The sequence below is a fragment of the Anopheles nili genome, chromosome 3, assembly GCF_943737925.1.
Source record: "Anopheles nili chromosome 3, idAnoNiliSN_F5_01, whole genome shotgun sequence".
Taxonomy (NCBI): domain Eukaryota; kingdom Metazoa; phylum Arthropoda; class Insecta; order Diptera; family Culicidae; genus Anopheles; species Anopheles nili.
The window spans coordinates 37872977-37895755 of record NC_071292.1 but is presented as its reverse complement, the minus strand read 5'-3'; the positions used below and the strand labels follow the sequence as shown (position 1 = coordinate 37895755).

Below are 22779 nucleotides of genomic sequence, written 5' to 3'. Positions count from 1 at the left end.
CGGGCACCACTGAACTGTGCGACCTGCGGCTGCCGAAGCCCTTCTGATGCCGAAACCGGCCACAACCCAACCGGCCTGTCCCTGACGCACTCGACGCGCGCGCCGATCCAACCGTTACCCACCGGAGAGCCTCGCGAACACCAACCCGCGTGGTTGGCTGGCTGGCTGGCTTGGTGGGGGAGCCATTTGTTTTACTAGCACACTACTACGGCGATAGCTTCGCCATCATCAACACCGGCAACACCGGTGCACCCGCCGTGACCCACCAGGTTGGGTCGCGAATGCTTGCTACCTCTCTCGCTTTTTATCCCTTTTTTGCACCCTTTTTTACTTGCTACTTCTCTCTCACTCTCACTTTCATTTTCTATCTCTCTTTCGCTTGCTACTCGTATTCACATTTATGCGTGTTTATTCGCAAAAAAAAATATCCTGCAGCCTACTTTGCACTATGGCTATGGACGGTTACGGGTTGGCAGTTTAACGTGTTCATTTAAATTTTCAACTATCAAGCCCTTATGGGCACAATATATCACTATATGCTTGTTCGTTGAAATAGGCACACATTCATGTGATGTATAAAAACACACACATTTTATGCTCAAACATATCATCTCGAACCGTTTGACCACATCCACCGTTCTGTTCTATAGTGCGGTTTGGTACGACTTCTCAATCGACCCAAGACCGGATTGTTCTCCACCATCACCCTCCAGCGTGGTTTTGGTTCCCGTTTGGTTCGCTTGCATGAAGGTTGGGCGATTTTAAGTTAAGCACCATCCTTACTCACCTCCGTTTTAGTCACGGATCTCTTCTTTGCATTCGCAAAAGCATTTTTCCCCCCACATCGCTGCATCAACCCTTTACTCGCAAAGCGCTCTCTCAGTGGGACGCTCGCTCTGGGACCTCTTTGTCTTTGTCTCTCGGTCCTTTGCACGTTGCGGTCGGCCGTTCGCCTGAAGGTAAGTAAGCGAAAAGCAAGAGAGCATTTTTATGCGAACGCAACAACTGTTGTTGTAGGGCAGGGAAATGATTCAAAAATCCCAAACGAACTTTTCACCGGGAAGATGTGCGTGTAGCTGCTTGTGTCACACTCAAAGTCCGCTCAACGAGTGTGCAAATATCGCGCCTTGAGCCTAAGATCCTGACAGGAAGTAGCATAGTCTATCAGGTCCAATTAATTGCAAATATTTGCAACGATCTTTATCTACCGTGTCACTGTTTCGTATGCGAAAGAAAGAAAACCAACCTATCACTACCACCACACACGCACCGGTACCGGTGATTCGACCGATTGGCAACAGGAATGCCCCGTGCGATGACCGACCATCCGAAGACGGTCGAATTTGGCCACGAAGCTCCATCAAACTAGTCCCAAACGGGCTCGGTTCGCAAACGCGTACGGCTTCGAAGTTACCGGTTTCTGGACGCATTTTCTTACTCTTTCTTTTTCTTGCCCAATGTTCGATTGATTCACAATCTTGCTCACGGGGCTACGTTCCGATCGACGTTCGATCGAGGGGCTATTCAAGCCGCTTCAGTCTTGACCCTTAATGATTGTATCAATCGGCACCGTGGAATGTGTGAATCGGCCGGTAGTTGCAAATCAACAACAGTTCGCTGACGAGCGCAATTAATGTTCTTGCATGTTTTATATATTTTTTTTCTTCAAAATTCATTCTTTGGCGTAAAATAAAAAACGCACGGGAGCAAGTTAATATATTTTTTATACCCTAATTCGTATATAATCATAATGAGTAGTGAGTAGCCAAAGCAGTTCAAAGCAGTCGTTAAAAGGTTAAAAAATTTCACGATAACGTAAATTTGTTTTGACATCCGTGGGCATACAAATTCCCAGACGCTCTGACGTCTGATGGCTAAATTTATCCCGCACCGACCACACACTGCACGATTTCCCTATCAAGCGAAAATCCCCTGTTTGCAAAAACCAATCTTCTCATCCATAGACATCGTCCTAGGAGCTTGAAACGGAACGGCATCGAAAAACGTGCCCAAGTGCTGCACCGATATATCCGCACATCCTTGTCAGGCGTCGGATCCACGCCCGCCCGAATTTCGCACCAGACATCAGAGCCCTGCTTAGTGCAGCTATTGTCACGCTTCATCAGTAAGTGTGTGAATGAGTCTCCTTCACCCTTCACTAGGCAGCGTTGCATGCCCGCTGCACAAAGCAGAACCCCTCACGCAAATGACGTGGTGTAGATTTCATTGCACTTACGCGAAGTGACAAGCTTATTTGTCTACCAAACGCGTCGCCAGAACTCTACTGCTGGTCTAAGCGGAGGAAAAGTGCAGCACGACGACAGGAATAACAGCCAGGGATTGTCGAAGTGGAAAAAAAACATCTAACCAAACCAGCATGGCGTCAAACTGGGGAAGTTTCCTCGTGATTGCCAAATTCGCACCCAGAACGGTATAGACGAATGAATGGAATTAATGCTTCAAACAGTTGACCAGCTCACTGGTAAATCTTATGGGAACCTAAATCTTATTGTATCTAAATCATATGTAATGATATTCATCATATATAATTGTTATTCAGTTAACTTTAGTTTTATTGATTTCGATTTTTCCCAAAATGTGCTCCAATTGCCAAAGGTTTTGGCGTGATACAAAGCGGGTGAGCGTGTAAAAATTCAATATGTCTGACAATTTTGATATGCAGCTTCAATCGCAGTAATAGAAACCTTCAATGGTATAGCAAAAAAAAGACAAAATAATTCATCGCAAACGACGATGAAGGTAAGCTTAGCGGAGTTATTTCCCAACCATTATATCAGAATCGCGTAAAGTTTTGATACCGGCGTTTCTGCTTTGGTGATATTTGATCCCAGCTGCAGACAGGCATCTACTCGAGACACTTGTACGTGTCGAAGTGTAGTGTGAAATACGGGAGTGAATAAAAAAATCCTCAAACAATACCCTGGACGGCAAATTCACCATAGGAGTGAAAACATGTCGCCAGCAGTTTGAGTTCTTTTTTTTCTCTTTTCCCACCTCTGCCAGTCATCTTCCAGGCGAGCATGCAAACATGGTTTTACCAGAATTGGAGGGGTTAGCTGCAGGAATATTATAGGGCAAAAAAGCTCTCAACCTGTTTGCAACCACACATCCGCCTGCGACGGGAATGCAATTGTACCGGGAGGCTGCACTTTTTTTTCTGTTCCACATACAAATCCTTTCCCTTTTGTCTTACAAAACGCATCCATGCAAAAAGGACTCGAAACAAAACGCAGACTAGTGCCCTTCGATGTCGTTGCAGTTAATAATAGCCGGGTTGCGCTTAACCACATACACTTCCTGCCCAACCTATACAGAGCTATTCCTTCGACCTCCCCATTCCTGGCGAGCCAGGCCTGATTGAGGTCAACACTCCTTGTGTTGGTGTGCGATTGATAAACATTTATTTCATTAAACCTACACGCGTACACATGCACAGAAGTAGTATCCACAGAATCGATCGCTAATCATCGAGTTAAATAGCGTCACCGGTGCATTTAATGTACCTACAAACAACATGGAAAATATATTACGGAACTAGAAAATCAGTCCGGTTGTTCCTACGGATTCTTTTAACCGACACGTCAGTGGATTCACTATTTGCAAACAATTCTGTATGGCTTACCAAATTGTATTTGCACATGCTGACTGTATCGCAGCTTCTCTAATCAACAGTACGGAAAGGTGAAGCAATTGTTCACATTGATACATTTTATTGTAAAACTGTTGTTGATTTTTATTAACGTGTTTTCCCTATAAAAGCATACATAATTGTTTTATACATTTTATTTTCAATATATACTTAGAGAGAGTGTTAAAATGCTCATTTTTTAATCACCTTTATTTACATTTATGAAGAATTTTGCATTTAATATTATTTTTTTCAATGCTTCTGCGATTATAATGTTAATTTGCCAATAACTTGATAGTAACGATACACCATATCATGCATGAATTACTATAGGTTTCTCCACTAAAACGCTGAAACGCTGAATATCCTAGGAGCTAATTAATGGGAAGTTTAAATCCTGTTCTAGCAGTACGGAGATGCTCTCAACCATCATTTCTAGCATAACGTAATGCCTGTGCTTTCCATCAAGAAAGTACTACCTGTGTGACAGTGTTTCGTATGTAAGGCTTTATGGCGCTTGGCTTTAAGCCACTACGTTGTTGCACATTTCTGTTAGAATATTTAAAAAATTTTCCTCTCAATACACTATTTTACAGTGAAGGCCAGTTGATTTGCACGGAATTGAACAGTCTGTTTCAAAATGATTTATGATACTCAACTTTTAATAAATCAAACAAATTTTACACGTTTGTGCAAAGCGTGTTAGATTCAATCGGTCACATTATATTAAACATGATAGAGATTTTAAATATTGGTGACAAATACAGGTGACTTTGTATGAAAAAGCCTCCATATATACAGTAAGACTATAAACTTATCGTATATTTTGTAAACTATTACGTAGTATAAATCATTGACATTTTTGTCCTCAATGATATGATGCTATTCCGTAGTGCATTGTAGCAGCAATATAAATAACATTCTACGTTCTATCCCCCAGAAAATGATGATGAAGTTCTTCTCGAGTGAGTAATTAAAATCTGCTGTCTCGTACAGGAACGTAAAAACTGGAAAAAATACCTGAAGTAGACATTAAGCACCGACTTATTTGTAAACTGCTACACAGCAAAGAGATAAACTAACAATTTGAAAAATTGATTTTTTGACATTTTTGTACATTATATCATATAACAATACAACAATTACACTATTTTTAAGCATTCGTTAATATTAGGATAGTTGTGTTTGTTCAGCCAATTACAAGTACTTGAAAGAAACGGTAACAATTGTTGAAGTTAAAATAGCCTTGTTGAACATAAAAGTATTAGCGGGATCTATATGCAACAAATACATGCTATACGCCAGGTTTTCCATAAAAAGGTAAGACAATCATTTTTGGAAATTGTTAATTGGGCCGTTTAATAAACGGTTTAATTAAAGGCAAAAGACAATGTATTGAGTTCAAATTCTTTCCCAATAAAAGTAATTACTTTCACAAAAGTTGATATAAGCATTGATTGCTTATGGTCTAAGGGTAATGAGATAGAATTCTGGTTGTGCTCTCCTCTCGATTAATTGCAACGTATTGCAAATCCTGTGTATTTTTCGTTTCTCTTCGGTTCGTTTATTTCTCACCACTTTGTCTGATTATGTTTTGCAAGGTTTACATCTCAGAAGACACCTCAATCGCAGCGCCCTTGGCAAACTGTTGGTGGTCAGTGATGTTTCTTTTCACTTTCTTTGTGCTATACCTCGTAAAAGCCAGAGCAAAACAAGTGAAATTAATTTTTTGACGCTAACATTACCAGCTAATGGCTTCAACGGTTTGCTGCAGCCCATCAACATCGCCGTAAGCATGTGAATGTAGCGATTAAAAATGCGCCTCCAATCTGGGTGATGCCAGACCGCCTTCCTGTCAAACCCAAATCTACGGCTTATATAATCATATCCTACAGTTCAGACACTCTAAGCGCACATTGCAGAATGAATATTAATCAACGGAGTAGCTCCTGCACGGGCTGCATTTTGCAAGGATTTGCATCAAGTCGCACTCACATGATTGTCTCAACTTGCGGCACGGATTTGTATCGGGTGTTTTCGGAAAATGCGTCGCCCGCGAACCCACGTATAAAGGGTGTTTCTTTTATTTCATTTATCCCTGTCCTTTGCTCCTCACCGGGTAACTACAAGCATGGAAGCAACCTTCGTAAGATCTTTATCATCGTTCCGACCATTCTCTTGTATCTGCGGACTATCATGGGTTTCTTGTGGAGATTAAGGTCAGCAGAAAACATAATCAACCATGAAGGATCAACTCACGATCGCGCGAGATCAAGAAAATCAAGCGAAAGAATGTAAAAAAAAAGACAGCACTTCTCCGATGCCAGTCAACTTCAGTGGTACCGTGCTACGATTAGTGCACAAGAAACCAATGAAGAAGTCACTTGATCTCCATCCGCTACGAGTTGCGAAACGTTAAATTAAATCGTTTGCAGGCTGAATCGGATCGGACGGGCGGATATTATAAGTTTATTTCTTCCTTTTCAACAATCTAGCCGTTCTTACCTCATATGTACAAACGTTTTTAAAAAATTCCTTTTACTCAACGGCTAAAAACTATAAAGACAACGCTTTATAAAATGTGTTAGTACGTCACTATTTTACTATACTTATGTTTAAAAAGTGTATTCATCCTCAAACAGTTAACTAAAGCCTAAACTTTTGGTCAACGATGTATCCATTATCCCAAACTATTTCCTGTTTTATCGTACATGGCTATTATTCATTCAGAGGATTTCCTTCACGTGGTTCAAAACCTGATGCTTCACACCGAATCTTTCTTCCTTTGCATCGTTTCTACTTTATTCGCCGAGTTTATCTCTGCTCTGCTTTAGGACAGCTTCTTCAAGCAGCTTATTTCTATCCTGCTCCAAACCAGCCCACCATGCTGCGCTTTGTTATTCCTGCAAATCTTGACAAAAAAAGTCGCGGAGTTTTCCGACGGCTTATATAAATTAAGATATTTAAACTGATGAATCCGACGAAACCTTCGAAACAATCGTGCGTCGGCAGTGTATTCTGGCAGACAAAGATTGTACGAAAGAGAGAAAAAGAGAGCACAAAATAGAATGAGGGGAGAGGTCTAGATCTCTCATGGACCAAACATGAAATTAAGAGCTGAACCCGAAGATCTTCAATCGCATGGCCACGCATGATCGAGCTTCCGCGCCGATTGTAGCAGATGATTCATAGCGGGAAAGAAACAACGCCATCTAATCATTGCACTATTTTACAGCACGAAGAACAAACAGTATGAAGTACTAAAGAAAGTATTACGCAGTTGATAGGTCTTATTATCGCGAATAGCAATAGGTACGCAAGTGAAGTGCAGGACACTGATCGCTTTTTCACCTGGCTTCAAACCTCTTGGGAAGATAATCACATTTACTCACGCTATTAAACTGCTCTGCTCTTCCCATTTAATTTTATAGGTTTTTAAGCATCAGCTGGCATTGACATTTTTTGCCGTTTTTCCTATCCATGCTGCTGTATCCCACTGCATCGAAGCGTGTGTATTTGATCATCATGGGTACAAAAAAAATATGTATGTTGAGGATTCAGATTTTTATTCTGGGCATACGTGTTACTAATACAATAGTTATGAAATGATTACAATTGTTTTTTTTTGTTTTTTACGAAAACACTAAAACGCTTGTTAATTTGTTATTTGAGTCAATGTTTTATCGCAAGAAAGTTTAACTAAGCATGCAGAGAATATTAGTTTTATAAACCAACAAATAAATGAGTTCGTGTACTTAAACCTTCAGAAATAGAAGCATATCTTTATAATACGAATCTAACATAATGTAAATAAACGGTCCAGCTCAACCGACTCACGTCAGAAACTGGACAGTTGGTGTGGTTCAGCAAAATTGAAATCTAAATCAATAATGCACCGTACAAATAGCCGGTATTACAAAGGAAGGGAAAGAATATGCCGGACAATGGCACGTTATTCGTATGGTAAAAAATTCACAATGAATCTATAGCACTGATATAAGTTTTTGTAAAAGCAGCACAAAAAAATCTATTGCAACCCAACCTATATGATTTCCAATGCTGCCATACATCTTGTTTCTTTAGTCTTTAATATTTTACTTCTAATATTTTTTATTCGAGTGGTATGCACGTAAATTTTAAAATATAAACGTATATCTATGATTGTAATTATCTCCAATAATTCATAATTCAAAAGAACCCATTTTAAAACTTACCTAAAATAATACTTTTTTGTTTTTCCTATTAAAATATCCATAAGTAATTTCATGGTGTCAATATCGTTTAAAGAGCTTAGCATTTCGCTGAAGTGCAATAAACATGGTATTGTATATCAAAGCTATTGTATATTAGAGACAAGTTATGATGATCATGTACGTGCATCGGGATCTCAAAATAACGTCCATCAAGTCACCTAAATGACCTAAAATTGAGCCCAGATAAGAATTGAAAAAATATCATTTTTTATATAAGTTTAACCTTACCGCCAATAAGAATTCGGTTAACACGCTAAATTTATAGCCAAGCTTATTCTGCTTAAACAATGCGTGCAACTCACGAGTGCATTTTATGCTTTCAAGCATAGACTCCTCCCTTATTGGCTGGTAATACACTGTGGAACAAATAAACCGCTCACGGTTCGCTTGTATTACATAATTCAAAAACAGTTAAAATATATTTTTTTATAAATTGGTAAACAAGCCGAAACTGGAAAAAACACTGCGCTACAACGTTTTATTTATTTAGTTTTTGTTGAATACTTTTTAGGTCGATTACCAGAACAACGAAAAGCACGCATGATTTTTTTAGAATAATATGAATTCAATAATAGTAAATATTAAAAAAAATTGGTGCCAATAGGAGCAAGAATATCTATATTTGTGCCTTAAGGAACTTATGATACAAAAAATACCATAGCGGCTACTCATATTGCAGGCTATGAGGCCAAAATGACGAAAAAAAGTTTGTTTCGAAGAGTGCAAGAGACGGATTGATTGATTGGTTTTCTTACCACAGCAAAGCATTAGACAGAGTCGTGCATATAATTTCACTACGCATTTTGCTAGAGCTATGATTAGTGATTATCGTATTATTTCATACATTGAACATTTGACATTTGATTTAATAGTTATAATACTGCAATTCAAAGTAAAAATAAAGGCAAAAGACTTTAGTTTTTTTGACATCTCATCCAAGAATTTTATTTTCTTGACAGAATACTGCACATTATTTGACTATGCAGCATACTAGGCAATAATTGTGGTTTCATCCATTGAACATTTGAAATTTTATTTAATAGTTATTATGCTGCCAATGGGAATGTTGAGGAACAAACAAAAACATTTCGTCATGTTAAACTAAACAGCTATCATGATACACACTTATTCACATGTTCACAAACTGGGAAGCGATTACCTCCGGTACGTACGTGCAAAAACGCGCGTAAACTATCATACGAGCATGCCATACGATCATTGAAACCATCTGGGATGTGTGTTCTCAAAAAAGGTTGCCCATTCTCACAGCTCAGCTGCTCAATGCTACCCGCAAAATGTGCTTTCTATTGGCCTCTGGCAGTATGTTTGGCAGATGTCCATTTCATCCATCCCGAGATTCCTCATTCAAGTGCTTGCGTACAGATTTGGTTCAGCATTGCACAATTGTTGCATCGTTCCAGTGTAATATTTCATCATCTGCCGCCATCTCCTATCGCATCCACACGGAAAAGAAAAGTGCTCATGATTCGTTGGTCTACAACGGGCCACGCTTCACGTTCTCACATAAACAACAAATGAGTTACTTTGATTTGAACGCAACAGTATTTTGTTTTGGAGTGTTTAATTCTTTGCCGATTTGTCAATTTATCAAAAATGGTCTACAATGCTCAAATGTACTCGTTAAAATATGATGCGTTTTTTGTATCATCTTCTATTAGCATCGGTTTCGATACGGCCTAACATCATTCAGGCATTATTACTCGAAAATTTTATAAATTAATAAGGCACGGGAAACAATTTCAATGAGTATGTGCGTGCTCCATGATGCAATTATTATGACAATTTTCGCTAGCCGCACAGAATATCGCCATTGTTAACCGCAAATTGTGCACACAACCCCTAAACAAACAGCTTAGGTCACCGAGCACAGCTGGTGCTGTGGTAGCGCCAAACAGCTGGTCCGAGAACTCAGACAGATCTCACGCGCTGCAGCGCCGGTTTGCGTTAACAATTTCATCATCGCGTAAACACTGAGTCCATTCTCTACCACGGTCGTCGAGCAGCGTGAAAAGGAAGCAAGTCTTCCCCGTTGTCTGACGCGTTTTCGCGCCTTCCCCGTAGCCGTCACTCACAGTATCCGAGGGCCGGACGGGACGAGCGGGTGGAACGATGCGTTCGATACCAAAGGTCACCTTCAGAACCGCAGCACCAGACGGACGCACTCTCAGTTTCGGATATCGGCGGAACGCGTCGAGGTCAGTACAAGTATTCCACCGTCGACCACCCCAGAGTGCACACGCGACTAGGTTAGCTTCGTCAGCGCGACATTCCCGTTGGTGTTCAACTTTTGAATCCTTTCCAAGTGAGTACAAGTTCAGAGAAAGTGCCCCCAGTGTATCGATAGTGCCAGCAAATCGGAATCTTTTGCGGTTTGTGTGCGTGTCTAACTTGCGCCTGTGCTTGCGTCCTCGTTTGTGTTTCCAGGGAGTGAAATTATCCACTCGAAACCCGTCCAAAATGAGCGAACTGAAAGCCAAACTGCTCACCCAGATTGCCGAACCGATGACCTCGTCTGGCAACAAGGTCACCGTCGTCGGCATTGGTCAAGTCGGTATGGCCTGCGCCTTCAGCATTCTTACGCAGGTAGGCCTCCACGCTTTGTTGCAAATGCCCCGGAAGGGCTTTCACTAACATTTCCCCACATTGTTTCCTAACATCCGCACAGAACGTGTCCAGCGAGATCGCTCTCATCGACGTTAACGCCGACAAGCTTCAAGGTGAAATGCTGGATCTGCAGCATGGTTCCGCGTTTATGAAGAACGCCAAGATCCAAGCCGGAACCGGTAAGTTTTGCGTAATAGATTGCGCCAACTTGCGTGCTCCCCAACGGGGATCTATTGGTCGTTAGAAACCAATGGAAACGGTCCCGAGTATCGCACTTATTCCAGACCGCCTTCCCCCGTCGACGAAGGCGAAACTCCGGCATGTCTGAATGACATTTCAAGAGCACTTTTACTATCATTCGGTCATTGCTATCTTTCGCGGTGCTTTAGCGGATTGGGAGGGCATTCGTTTGATTACATGCTATATAATGAGAGAGATGGAGAACGTGAAGTGAGATGAACATTTCCACACTCAGTCGGATAGCAGCAGTGCTCCAATTTCAGACGTTGGTCACTCATTGCGGGGGAGAAACATGTTTTACTCTGTCGCTTCTCCCATCAGCGGTAGAATTGAAATCGAAAGTGGTAAATAGCGCTGCTGAGTTTGCTGGTCAAGAAGCGCTTCATGGGCTATTGCCCCGTCTGGATCTGGTTTGCTCGGTTTGACAATTGGCAATTGGTGTAAACGGTTAATTTTTGGGATTATCCAAAAATAACAGATGCGTTCACGAAGTCGTTCGTCGGATTGCGCAGCACAGCGCATGCTCCCCCATTCGGTACAACCACTGTCTTCGAATTGACCTCGCAATGAACCTTGTCTCCACGCGAGCTCCCAGTACTCTGCGATGGTACATGTTTCACGTAGGGTGCTTCAGGGGCAACTGTCTACCGAAGTGGGCCGCATACTAGAAAGAAGTGCGCGAGGTGCATTTTTTCATAGCATGTGCAGCGTAACATGCAAAAAAATGACAGTACATTGCCCACCGGACGAACGGTGGAATAATGGTGTGCGCAATCATAACGGTTTTCTAGCGCACATGCTAATACACCGCACAGTGATAATGTAAAAGAGCAAATGAAGTAGACTAATTTCATTAAGCCATCCTCTCAGACGACAGTCTTATGGCGTTCATTATCACATACGAAGGAACCAACTTCTTCTTCACTGAAGAAAAACTTTTGATTAAATATTAAGTAGCACAATTTGCTATCACATCACACGTTTGTTGTATCAAGTAGGGATGCTTTTCTCAGACGTGAACAATTATTCACTCCGAGTTCACCTCACTAAGTAAACTTTATTTTATTCAAAGTTTTATTCAATGGTGTTACATATACATCACACTCAAGTTGAATGTTTCGAGATAACGAATCTCAATAATTGATATTTCACAGTGATAAAGCACAATCCGCAAAAGGCTCATTATCAAAAATGCTCTGGCCGTTGGAATCTTAGCAGAAACGTGTTGTAAATTGTATCGTTCTTATCTACAATTTTTTTCATTGTTATTATTTCAAACGAAGATATTGTTAATTATAACGTAACAGTTTGAGCACATAGATGTGGTCGCGGCTACTAGCTTCATAAGATTAACTCTAAAGATGATCACTCATTTTGTTATGGGATTAGCGTTCTAAACTATTCCTGACAGCAAGCAATAGAGCCTAATCAAACGTATTCAGTACTAGCTATCACAAAGGTTAATTATAAGAAAGGACACTGTTGATTAAACGTTAGAATGTTTAGTTATATAAGACGTATGGAGCAACAATTTGTCAGTTTAGTCACACATTTATAAAATACATACGTGTATAAATATTTTTTTAATAAAACATTCAGCACTGTTGAAACGTTAAGCTAAGTATTCAATACACTTATGAAGTTCAGTATCATTATCCACAGCTTGCAATTAATGCTTATTTTCAAACATTTTGCATTTCTATGAAATATTTCGTATATTGAAATATTTCAACTTTTTTACTAGAGACATCTGCATGTCATTGTAACACTTTCACACAGTACGCAACTTTTTAATTCAGTGCTTAACGTACTATCGTCGTCATTACATCAATTTTGTTATGAACCACAAAGTGAAGCATAAATCGCTAACAAGGATCTCTTAAACTATTTCTGCACAGATTTTTCAGTATCAGCCGGGTCGCGGCTAATCATCATTACAGCCGGTGTTCGTCAAAAAGAGGGTGAAAGTCGGTTGGATTTGGTCCAGCGTAACACTGACATCCTGAAGGGCATTATTCCCAAACTAGTGGCTCAAAGCCCGGATTGCACACTTCTGGTCGTCTCCAATCCTGTCGACATTCTCACTTACGTCGCATGGAAACTGAGTGGTCTTCCTAAGAACCGCGTCATCGGATCCGGCACTAACCTCGATTCATCCCGCTTCCGATTTCTGATGTCGCAAAGACTCGGAGTAGCTCCGACGTCTTGTCACGGTTGGATCATTGGTGAACATGGTGACAGCAGTGTACCGGTCTGGTCTGGTGTAAACGTAGCCGGAGTTCGTTTGGCCGAAATCAATCCGAGTATTGGCACCGAATCAGATACCGAAAAGTGGGGCGAGCTGCACCATGAAGTCGTCAACAGCGCGTACGAGGTTATCCGTCTGAAGGGCTACACCTCTTGGGCCATCGGACTGAGTGTGGCCTCACTTGTATCAGCTATTTTGCGCAATACATACAATGTCCATGCTGTCTCCACGCTAGTCAAGGTAACCTCACATATTTACAAACGGCAAAGGACGTGTAATGCTAACGAGAATGCTTTCTTCTTCCTATCCAGGGCGAGCACGGTATTGAAGACGAAGTTTATCTATCGTTGCCATGCGTTCTAGGTCGCAACGGTGTCAGCCACGTGGTGAAGCAAATTCTGACTCCGGAGGAAACCAAGAAGCTACAAGCGTCCGCTACCCTGATGGCGCAGGTTCAAGCTGGAATTAAATTCTAAGCATTTAATAGCTAATACAAACATGTTATTTATTGTCCAACACTAAAAAAGTACGTTAAGCTAGCTACAAACTATCCCCACAATAGTCTGAACCTTTTCTCAGAAGGGCAGGTAACGATAATCTATTAATGCACTCAAAATTAGGAAAATAACACATTTGCCTGTTTCCGGCTAAATCTTGTAATCTTATACATTATATGTCCAACTCATATTTATTTGATAATAAAATATGAGATAGAACTATTTAAAATTTAATTGCATTTCACTGGGGTGAGCTAGACCGCTTATAATGATCCAGATAAATAGAAGGCCAACCAATGCCCATGAACCACTGTTTGAATAGAGAACGACTGAAAGATTGGGTCGTTGAAGCGATCAATAGGAATCACAAGAAAATTTTGAACACAAATGATTAGACTAAGCTTTAGGCGTCAAAAAAGCATACATGTAAGTAATCAACCAAATTGCAATGAAACAAGCAAAACACACACCACCCTACCTCGACTAGCGTTAGGAGTCTCACAACAATATGGTAATTCGGATACATACATAAATTGGAAGCGAGCGAATTGGCCACTATCCAAAAACTCTGCACTCTGCATTCAATGCAACCCGAGATTACGAAATTGTGGAGCTCATTTAAAAATTCGAAAGAAAAAGAATCTACATTTGGAACTAATGAATTTTGCAAAAAAAAATGTGTTGGAATTTTCAGAACAGCCATCTAGACCGAACAGCAAACAGAAAACTGAATAAAAAATGATCATAGAAAACAAATCCTAATTGACAAATCTTACTAGTTTAAGGATGAATTTTTGAAAAAGAAAATTTGGATAGGAGCTGTTCTATCATTAAATAAAACGCAAAGAAAATTATTGCAGAAAAGCGGGTGAGAGTTCTGTACATCTGTCTAGAAATTATGTTTAAACATATTACAAAAAGCTTTGACACAATTATTTCTTAAAAATTATATTTTATTTCGATATATAGCTACATTTGAATACATAGCTATATTGAATACGTAATTACATAGCCTTCAGGCGCTATATTTTTTATTACTTTGATTTTAAAATGGCATCATTTTAAACTAATCTTATATACTGTACGTTTTACCCCATATTCCCATATGTATTAGTAGTTTTTTTTGCTTATTATGATAATAAGGCCTTACTGAATTCTAAATTTGTATTTTTTCTACCACCAGATAATCAAAAAGTTATACAAATTCGAAATTCATCATATCGGTGTCTCCTCGGTGGACATCTCTTTGATTTTTTTATGTAGTTGAAGCTAAAAGAATCCACTGTGGATTTATTCGCACGTGCGTCCAATTTTGAAAGAAAACAGAAAAGAACAGAGCGTTTAGAAAATGGATCTTTTTGTTATATTCACGATGTTTTCGAAATACAACATTTTTATTGTTATATTGCGTTCATTTGAGTTCATACGTACCAAATTCATTCCTGAGCATTTATAGAATCGAACGAGTTAAAATCAAAAAATTATTTCTGATAAAAACAATTATCTATATATATGCACATCCGTTATCTTAAATTTCATGTATGCCTATACCAGCGCGTGTTCGTAACACTCGTAACAATTCAAAAAATGTTTGCGATAAACTAATGCATTTAAAAATAGCGCATCAAAGAATGAAGAATGAAAGTAACATAAACAACAAGAGGCCGTTGGGTAACAACATGTTTCATTTAGTACTAGATGCATACAAATTAGGTACTCCTTTCAATAAATTTTTTTTTTATCTTTACACTTCGAAATCGAAATGAAATCGGGTATTTATATCATGAACCTGCAGCAGCACAGCAACGTGTCCGCACGTTAGTCTGTTCAACTCATTCGAAATTTATCGCCGCGACGCGTAGGTCGATTCCGCGAGAGTGTTCAAACCGCCTGAAGTTACAGCGGGAAATCGTAAGAAAACACAGTTAGAGCAATAGCCGAGCACCGTACAGTGAAGGTTATCCTCGATTGTACAACAAAAGTATACATTTTTCGCTCTCTTTCAAAGCTTTGCCAACGTATTTTCAACATCAGCTGGTGTGTGATTGCTTGCAAGTGATCAAACAGCGTTCCAGACGGCGCCAAGTATCAGTCGTTTAAATTGTAATTACCATCTGCTGAAGTCAAATTCCTTCAAAATTGATTTAAAGTGTCTCCGTTTCCATTATCGATCTCACTCGACCCTTTTTCCCTTTCCGTTCGCACTCTCCTTTCGCCGTATCCTACACAAGGCAGCGCCTGAGAGCACACGTACAAACACACATCCCAATGCGGCAAGTCCTCTCCATTCCCCTTCACACGGTGTTCGTCCAAATATCGCTGTGTACGTGTGCAATCTAGTAGGCGCGTTTCGTTTCAGTGAAATCTTTCGCGACCTGTCGCCAGTACAGTGCGCATCGCAATGCGACTCAAGGGGGTCATGCGAAACGCTGGTGTCAGCAGGAACTGGCATTAGCTTCGTGATTCTGCGCAAGTGTCGCTTCCGGCATGCAGCCAGCGGTCCGTGTGCGTACGCTAACAGTGACAGCAAAAGCAAAAGTCAAACAACCTGATCAGTGCGGACGAGTGGCAGCATTGCAACCATTTAAACAATCTGCCTTTACGCGTGTGCCTCCGTTCTAGTACGGCTAGATGCTTGCGTAGCATGCACGTGTTTGTGTGTGAACGTGTGCTCAGCGTGAAGAGCACCGCTCGGTGATAAGCGATCTTCGGTAATTCGATCGAACACCATAGCCGTTTCAACAAACATAGCAATCGCATGAAGCCCGATCGTGAGTAATGAAGGAATTGATATATGTTTCTTCGGATATGTCGAATTGAAACCGACAGTGTGACATTTACAAACTTGCTAATAAGAGAAAGAAGTATGTTTACCTGGTCCCCTGGCTGTTCTCTGTTTCCAACATGATGGAGCGTATCATTGAGGCTGGCATTGGTGCATTGTGCAATGCGACCTACCCAATAGCATAATAACAGCAATTGCTTCACTTACGCAACGCGAACCGGTGGATCAGCGGTTTCGCGGACCAGATGTGGAACACGTACTACTCCACCCGACGGGTAACCATGTTGGTGGGAAAGTTTAACCAACATGACGATGATATTTTGCTTTCCGGTTGTGATGTGAAATGTGTTTCACTGAAAAAAAATCTTATGTTAAACGCCTTGGAAACGCTTAACAAATTAGCGAGGATCGCATGTTATTCTTCGTAGATCGTAGCAACGCTTTTATTCCTGCGGCTTCAAGGTCTATGTCCTCGGTTGCCCGAAACACTTTCACATGGTACGACCCAAAATGAACTCTCTCAGAACTAATAAGCACAGCGAACGCCAAATGTAACCGGCCAGTGTGTTTTCACAATCGAATCGGATGAATTTGCAAATGGGCACATGCATGATACAAGCCATTGCATGTGTATTGCGACCGATCGAGTTGGCGTTTGGTTCTTTGTGTGCGTTCGGTCAAGCATTTGTGTGTGTCGGCGGAATCGTAATTGTCATTCCGTGCACTCGACCGTTCAACATACCATATGAAATACAAGAAACCTTTGGGAAGGTATCATTTCGCGATAGCATATATGAACGTTGTGCAATTTGGTGCTTCATCTGTTGACAAAGGAGACTAAATTAACATAAACAAGCTGATCGTGGCGACGTATACCCGTTCCATAGATTAGCCGTAAAACCGTGAACCTGTTTTGTAAGGCTGGTATCCTAAACACGTTTCGTATCCAAGTGGGAAGGTTGCGAAATTGATGCAAAACGGCAGCTCGCAAGAAGATGAAAACATTTCCTTGTCATCTGGATGGGAAACAAAATCTTCAAAATCAAACACCACACATAAGCCAGAAGGTCGTGCGTGAAACCAAAAAAAGGGAAAACCGAAGTGGCAACCAAAGTGAGCGTCCTGACGATTCGCAAACTCAAACCTCGCCGGTCTTGAATAGCCACACCACGACCCCATCTAGCCTGGCGCCGTCATCAGCAAAACAAACAAACAAACGGCCCTGGCAGACGCGTACACTTACACAAACACCAACGGAGCACCGAATGCCGTGAACGGTGGAATTTTTGGCGTAATCAAGTCGCAAGCTCCGTGAACTCGAAATCGAAAGCAAATTCGCCAAAGAAACGCTTCGCTCGAGCGCACGACGAAAGACTGCAATGCGTCTGCAAGCGGGAAGCCCGACATCATATGACAAGGTAATGGGTGTTGAAGACCGAGGTAATTTCAGCGCCGCTGCCCTTACGTAAGCCAAACGAAAGAGACGGACGGTGGAACGAAACCCAAGCCGGCTTGTTGCTTTGTGTCCGGACACGGCCGAACAGTGAATAATCGCCGCTTGGTCTGTAAAACAAAACAAAACGACGGCGATCTTGTGGTCTCACAGGCCACGTGGTTTGGATGATCTCAAATAATCGGCTTGAAATTAAAGCACTCCATGCCAGGTAGCGTTGTCCGGCATAAGGAAGCTAACAAAGCGACTAGGATTAGACTCCTTTCACCTAATGCATCGTTATTGTTCGTGCTCAGTGAGATGAAACACCTGCTTTAATTCGGCAATTGGTTTGAATTCTGGTGTACAGTTGAAGAAGGGTTTTTATATCTAAAAAAATAATTCTATCTCCTGTTTCGGTAGAAACCGGTTTCAAATCAACGTTGCGCATTGGATAGTGATTTGTTGTGGCTCAATTACTTTGCGAGACGTTACAAACAATTCCCATCGGGTGGTTTGTCAAGAATGCTGAGGCATTAGGGAATGGTTCTTGAGAGAAAGCTTCTTCGCCGATGTTACCAATAGGAAGTATTTTCGACCTAAGCATGTATGTAACATTATACATTTGGATAATTTATGGAAATGTGTGAACGCCTACTTCACACACTGTAGGACACCTGGCAAGACACAGCTTCGCATAAACGTATGAGGTATTAAAAACAAGAAAATAAACCATCAGAAGCATTTGCATTATTTGGCCATCTTTCTCTATAATTTGAATGCGGTAACCATCGGACTATCGACGTAGAAAACAACGCACAGAAAACGCTGGCCAAAAGGTCAACGAGATCACAAGCTGATGCCAAACCTCCTGAACGTCCTAACTGAAAGCCGTTCAGAACAAAGCGCTATAGGAATATAACCAAATAATAAAAAGGCCTCGCATGAAGTAAATAACACCGCTCAATCAAGCGTTGACCGGAGGAGAATGGATTCTCGTTCGACTCGTGTTTCGCTTCATGGAAGCTTGGAATTTCCAAATCACCTGACATGCCCCTTCGGCCAGGGCGAACGTTTCGATTTTTGTTCGTTTCGTTTATCTGTTGAAACCCTACGGCGACGGAGTCTTTAAACCACCCTGTCTCTCGGTCTTAGAACAACCAATTACCAGCTCGAACCAAACACTTGGCGGAGTCTTTTTTTACCGGCTCCTGGCCTCGGAAGGCCATTCTCGGCGTAGCCTGACCTCGCGCATGAGATGATGCCAACATGCAATGTTAGTGAACTGTTCCAAGGTAACGACGCACACTGCCGGAATGCGCTCGCGAGCACTAAATTGGTTGCCCCTTTTCAGAAGGTTGGCAACCGGTTCAGGGTATAATTTTCGAATCCAAAGACACACTACGAACGCTTAATTTGGTCGTTACAGACGCTGGGGCGATGGGTTTGCGCTTTGACGATACCAAAACGACCCGTTATCGACGCTGGCCGCCAGTATTGTAGTATCGGCTGAATTCTGGTGATGGTGATCCCAAAACATTTTCTTTCCCAAACATTAGTGGACAGGGTCACGGACAGAGTAATCGAACCGGTTGTTAAACACATGCCACGGTAATTTTGTGTTGTGTGTGTGTCGTATGCGTGAAGCCCAACATGGCAGCAATGCATGTAGCCTATATATTTAAAATCAACAAATAATAACACAAAGCCAATACAATGTGGTCTGTTGACAGCACAAATTTGTTACCGAAGATTACAAAACATTCAAAGTTGCAAAGGGGGCACGCGGTTTTATGCCTAAGTCTGTCTCTGCTACGCATAACCCGTCGAATGGGTGTCAAAAAGTGTCAAGCAAAAGCACCAAGACAGTATGAAATACGGCTTCGTGTAGCGAAGAAATAGAGCAAAGCGAGCGAGCGTACAATGGGCCTACACCAGTTACATGACTCATGCGCATCCATTATTCGCTACTCGTTCAGAGAATATCTAGAAAACCGCTTGTGTAAACCACCTGTTGGGAGTTGTTCATCACCGGTTATATCAATAGTATCGTCAAACAGCTCCATAATTCCATAATTCATATCACACACAACACTCGCCACTGCAGTGGCTCACTTGTTGGTTCGGTTGGGTGAGTAAAAAGAAAGATAATAAAAAAGTCCCGAATGGAGGTCACGATCGTGTCCCCGGACGAATTGAGCACAGCGAGTTCTGCAAAAATGTTTAAGCTGGGGCAATCGAACGCCGGCAATGAACATTCACCGCATGTGTAGTTTTGTCAGCTTTTACAATGGGAATAACATCATCGCTTACCCATTTTCATGAAGATTTTTCTCTAGCTTACTTAAAATGTCTCCACATTGGCGTGGGGTGCTGATCGGTATGATGGATTCTAGCAATCCGGCATAACCAATACCACAGAAGGTACCATTATCATACGGCACTTCGCTTGCTACTGTTCTGTTAATCGTTGTTCGAGAAAGTTTTTCGGTTCCATGGAAATAATCACCCTAACGGTTCGGTTATCATCATGCATAACAATAACAGTCGGTTCAATGACATGCACGCACCATACCAGCATCCGGGCGGCACTGAAACGCTTCAGTGAATATAGGCGATATACAAATAGTTTATTTCATTGTGCAAATTTTTTTACGTCTCCCGCGCGATGTGGGCCCTTCCGGTTTGTCATCACGCGTGTGACGAATGGTTTGTGCTTCTCATATTTCAGCGGAAAGTGTTCATTTAAACTGAAGCGAGCATTTGTAGGGAATCGATAGCTGAAACAAAATTAGAATTGTCTACCTCGTTTAACAAACGGGCAGGTTGTTTTGGCGGTTTGTGGAATATGTTTCACACCGATCAAAAAAAACTTTAACATGGCTGATGAACGACCATACTGACCATTTATGATTTGTTTTGCTTTTAAACTCGCACACTTTCAAGGAACGAAGCAAAATCGCATTCATCATAATAACGTTTCTTTTGAATTACGATCTGTACAAGTAGAACGATCACTAGAATTTAATCGCGTAATAAGTTACTAGAAACGATCACTAGAATTTAATCGCTAGCAAGAGTTTAGGGCTTTCTTTAGGCTTATTCTTTGTGGTAACCTCTTTACTATATCTTTTTGAGACCCTACATTCTGAGCAAATAAGGTTGATAAATCCCTATCAGTTATCAATTGGTAAAATAGACCAACAACAAAGTTTACATTATGAAAGTTGCACCAATTTTAATTTTGTAGCGTTTGCAAACGTTACAAAACTGACTAATCTAAATCGATAAATTAAACTTACTTTGGCTAAAAAACATAGATCTGTAATCATAGTTATCAGTCTTTTAATATTCATATAGCAATCACCGAGTAAGCTTCCGCTGTTACGTACACGATGCATGTTGTTGCGCTGAATGCAAAGGTACATTAAAAGGCATGCATCCTGCCAAACGAGCCGGGGTATATGAGGAGATGTAGAAAAGCGGCTTTCATAGCATTCGTCCATGCGCGCGAGCTGCAGGAAATCGTTTCGCAGGTGGATAAAAGAAGATTGAATAACGTATTGATATGATGCAAATTGTGTTCATACACACTCGGAATGCCACTGATGCAGCTAATTTAATTTGCAAGATTTGATCGCTATATGTTGCTAATTAGAAGGTCAGCTTTTTCTCAATGCACTGAAGGTAAAATGGGAGAACAGAATTGCCGGATGTTTCCGTCACTCTTGTTTCCAGATTCCGGCTGAATGATGTAAAATCAAACAGAAAATGTTTTCAATTTAAAAATCAATAACGAAGTGCAGTGCAGTAGACGATTGCAGGTGTATAATAATAAGTGTTTTTCTGTCTACGATATATGTTTTAAATTCATATCTACGGAAAAGTCTATGAAGTCAAAAGTTGAATTTAAGGTGCTTGTATTTTGCTGCACGTGTGCGATTAGCTGAAACGTAACCCATTCACCTGTTCTTGAAACAGTTCCGAATACAAACAATCACTCCATTTACAACAACAGTGATTAGTTGCCTTCATGCATCCATCATCAATTGATACATGATGATGCCTTCTCTCCAATCACATAATCTGGAACGGGGCCAACAGTGTACATTCAAAAGCCAACCGAACACAGACACCAGACCGAACTGCAATTGTTGTTTCCGTCCGCTAGGCGAGAAGCGACTGTTTACATCGATTGTTCTGTGCTTCGAAGATCGAGACCTCATTCACAGAGCTCGAAACTCAAAAAAAGAACGCTTCACGATTCAACAACGAGAATCGAGCGGGGAAATCTGTATTTACATCCGAGACCTGGCGGATTTTTGCCCCAACCGGTGTCGAGTCGCCGACCACGTCAATTGTGGCGCACGCAACACGACGGTGAGCAGCAACGTTTTTGTTTTCGCTGCTTACCAATACTACTGGGATGGACGTACCTGCTGATTAATTCCATCTGTTATTGAGCCCGCTCTGTTAGACGTTTGACGTTTGTAAACGAACGCAACAGGGAGATGATACAATGGCTCTTTTTAATTCAAATTCCTTCCTCGCGGTGGTTAGTACCGATGTGGCTCGTTTGATCGATTACACCCATACACTCATGTATTCTTCTGTTCGTGCATCCCCCAGCAGCTGTGTAGTGCCGATCGCCTGAAACGAAACGTGAGATTGGCTTTTTCAATCCGCTGTTGTATTTTTTTTCTTGTCGTCCACCAACGGTTGATTCCTGGCGGTACTATGTTTTTTCTCCTATCTGCCTCTTTCGAGGTGATTTGACAGCCCTTTTTACCAAGCTGGACAGGTGCTGTGGGACATAAGCATCAACATGAATGCAAGAAGATCGTACGCCTCGTGAACAAGCAAAATGAACGACTGACGAATGGATTTATTTGTTTGTTAATTAACCGGTTATTGGACGGCCATTTTTAGTCATTTCGAACCGAGCGATGCTTCCACCTTGTGGTGGTGCGGGGTGTGAAATTTTTCACCTCAAAACAGCACCACCGTTGAGCCCAGAATCAGGCAGTTTATGTATTCCGTCACGAAACCT

At 41.3% G+C, this 22779-nt stretch overlaps 1 protein-coding gene across 1 annotated transcript; it reads left to right on the top strand.

Annotated features, from left to right (window-relative positions):
* The first annotated feature begins 10101 nt into the window (after window positions 1–10101).
* LOC128727385 (L-lactate dehydrogenase) lies at window positions 10102–14402 on the top strand. The gene is made up of 5 exons (XM_053821296.1): window positions 10102–10225; window positions 10348–10506; window positions 10589–10706; window positions 12666–13255; window positions 13327–14402. The coding sequence occupies exons 2-5, from the start codon at window positions 10381–10383 to the stop codon at window positions 13489–13491; spliced, it is 999 nt and encodes a 332-aa protein (XP_053677271.1). The 5' UTR covers window positions 10102–10225; window positions 10348–10380; the 3' UTR covers window positions 13492–14402.
* The last annotated feature ends 8377 nt before the right edge of the window (window positions 14403–22779 follow it).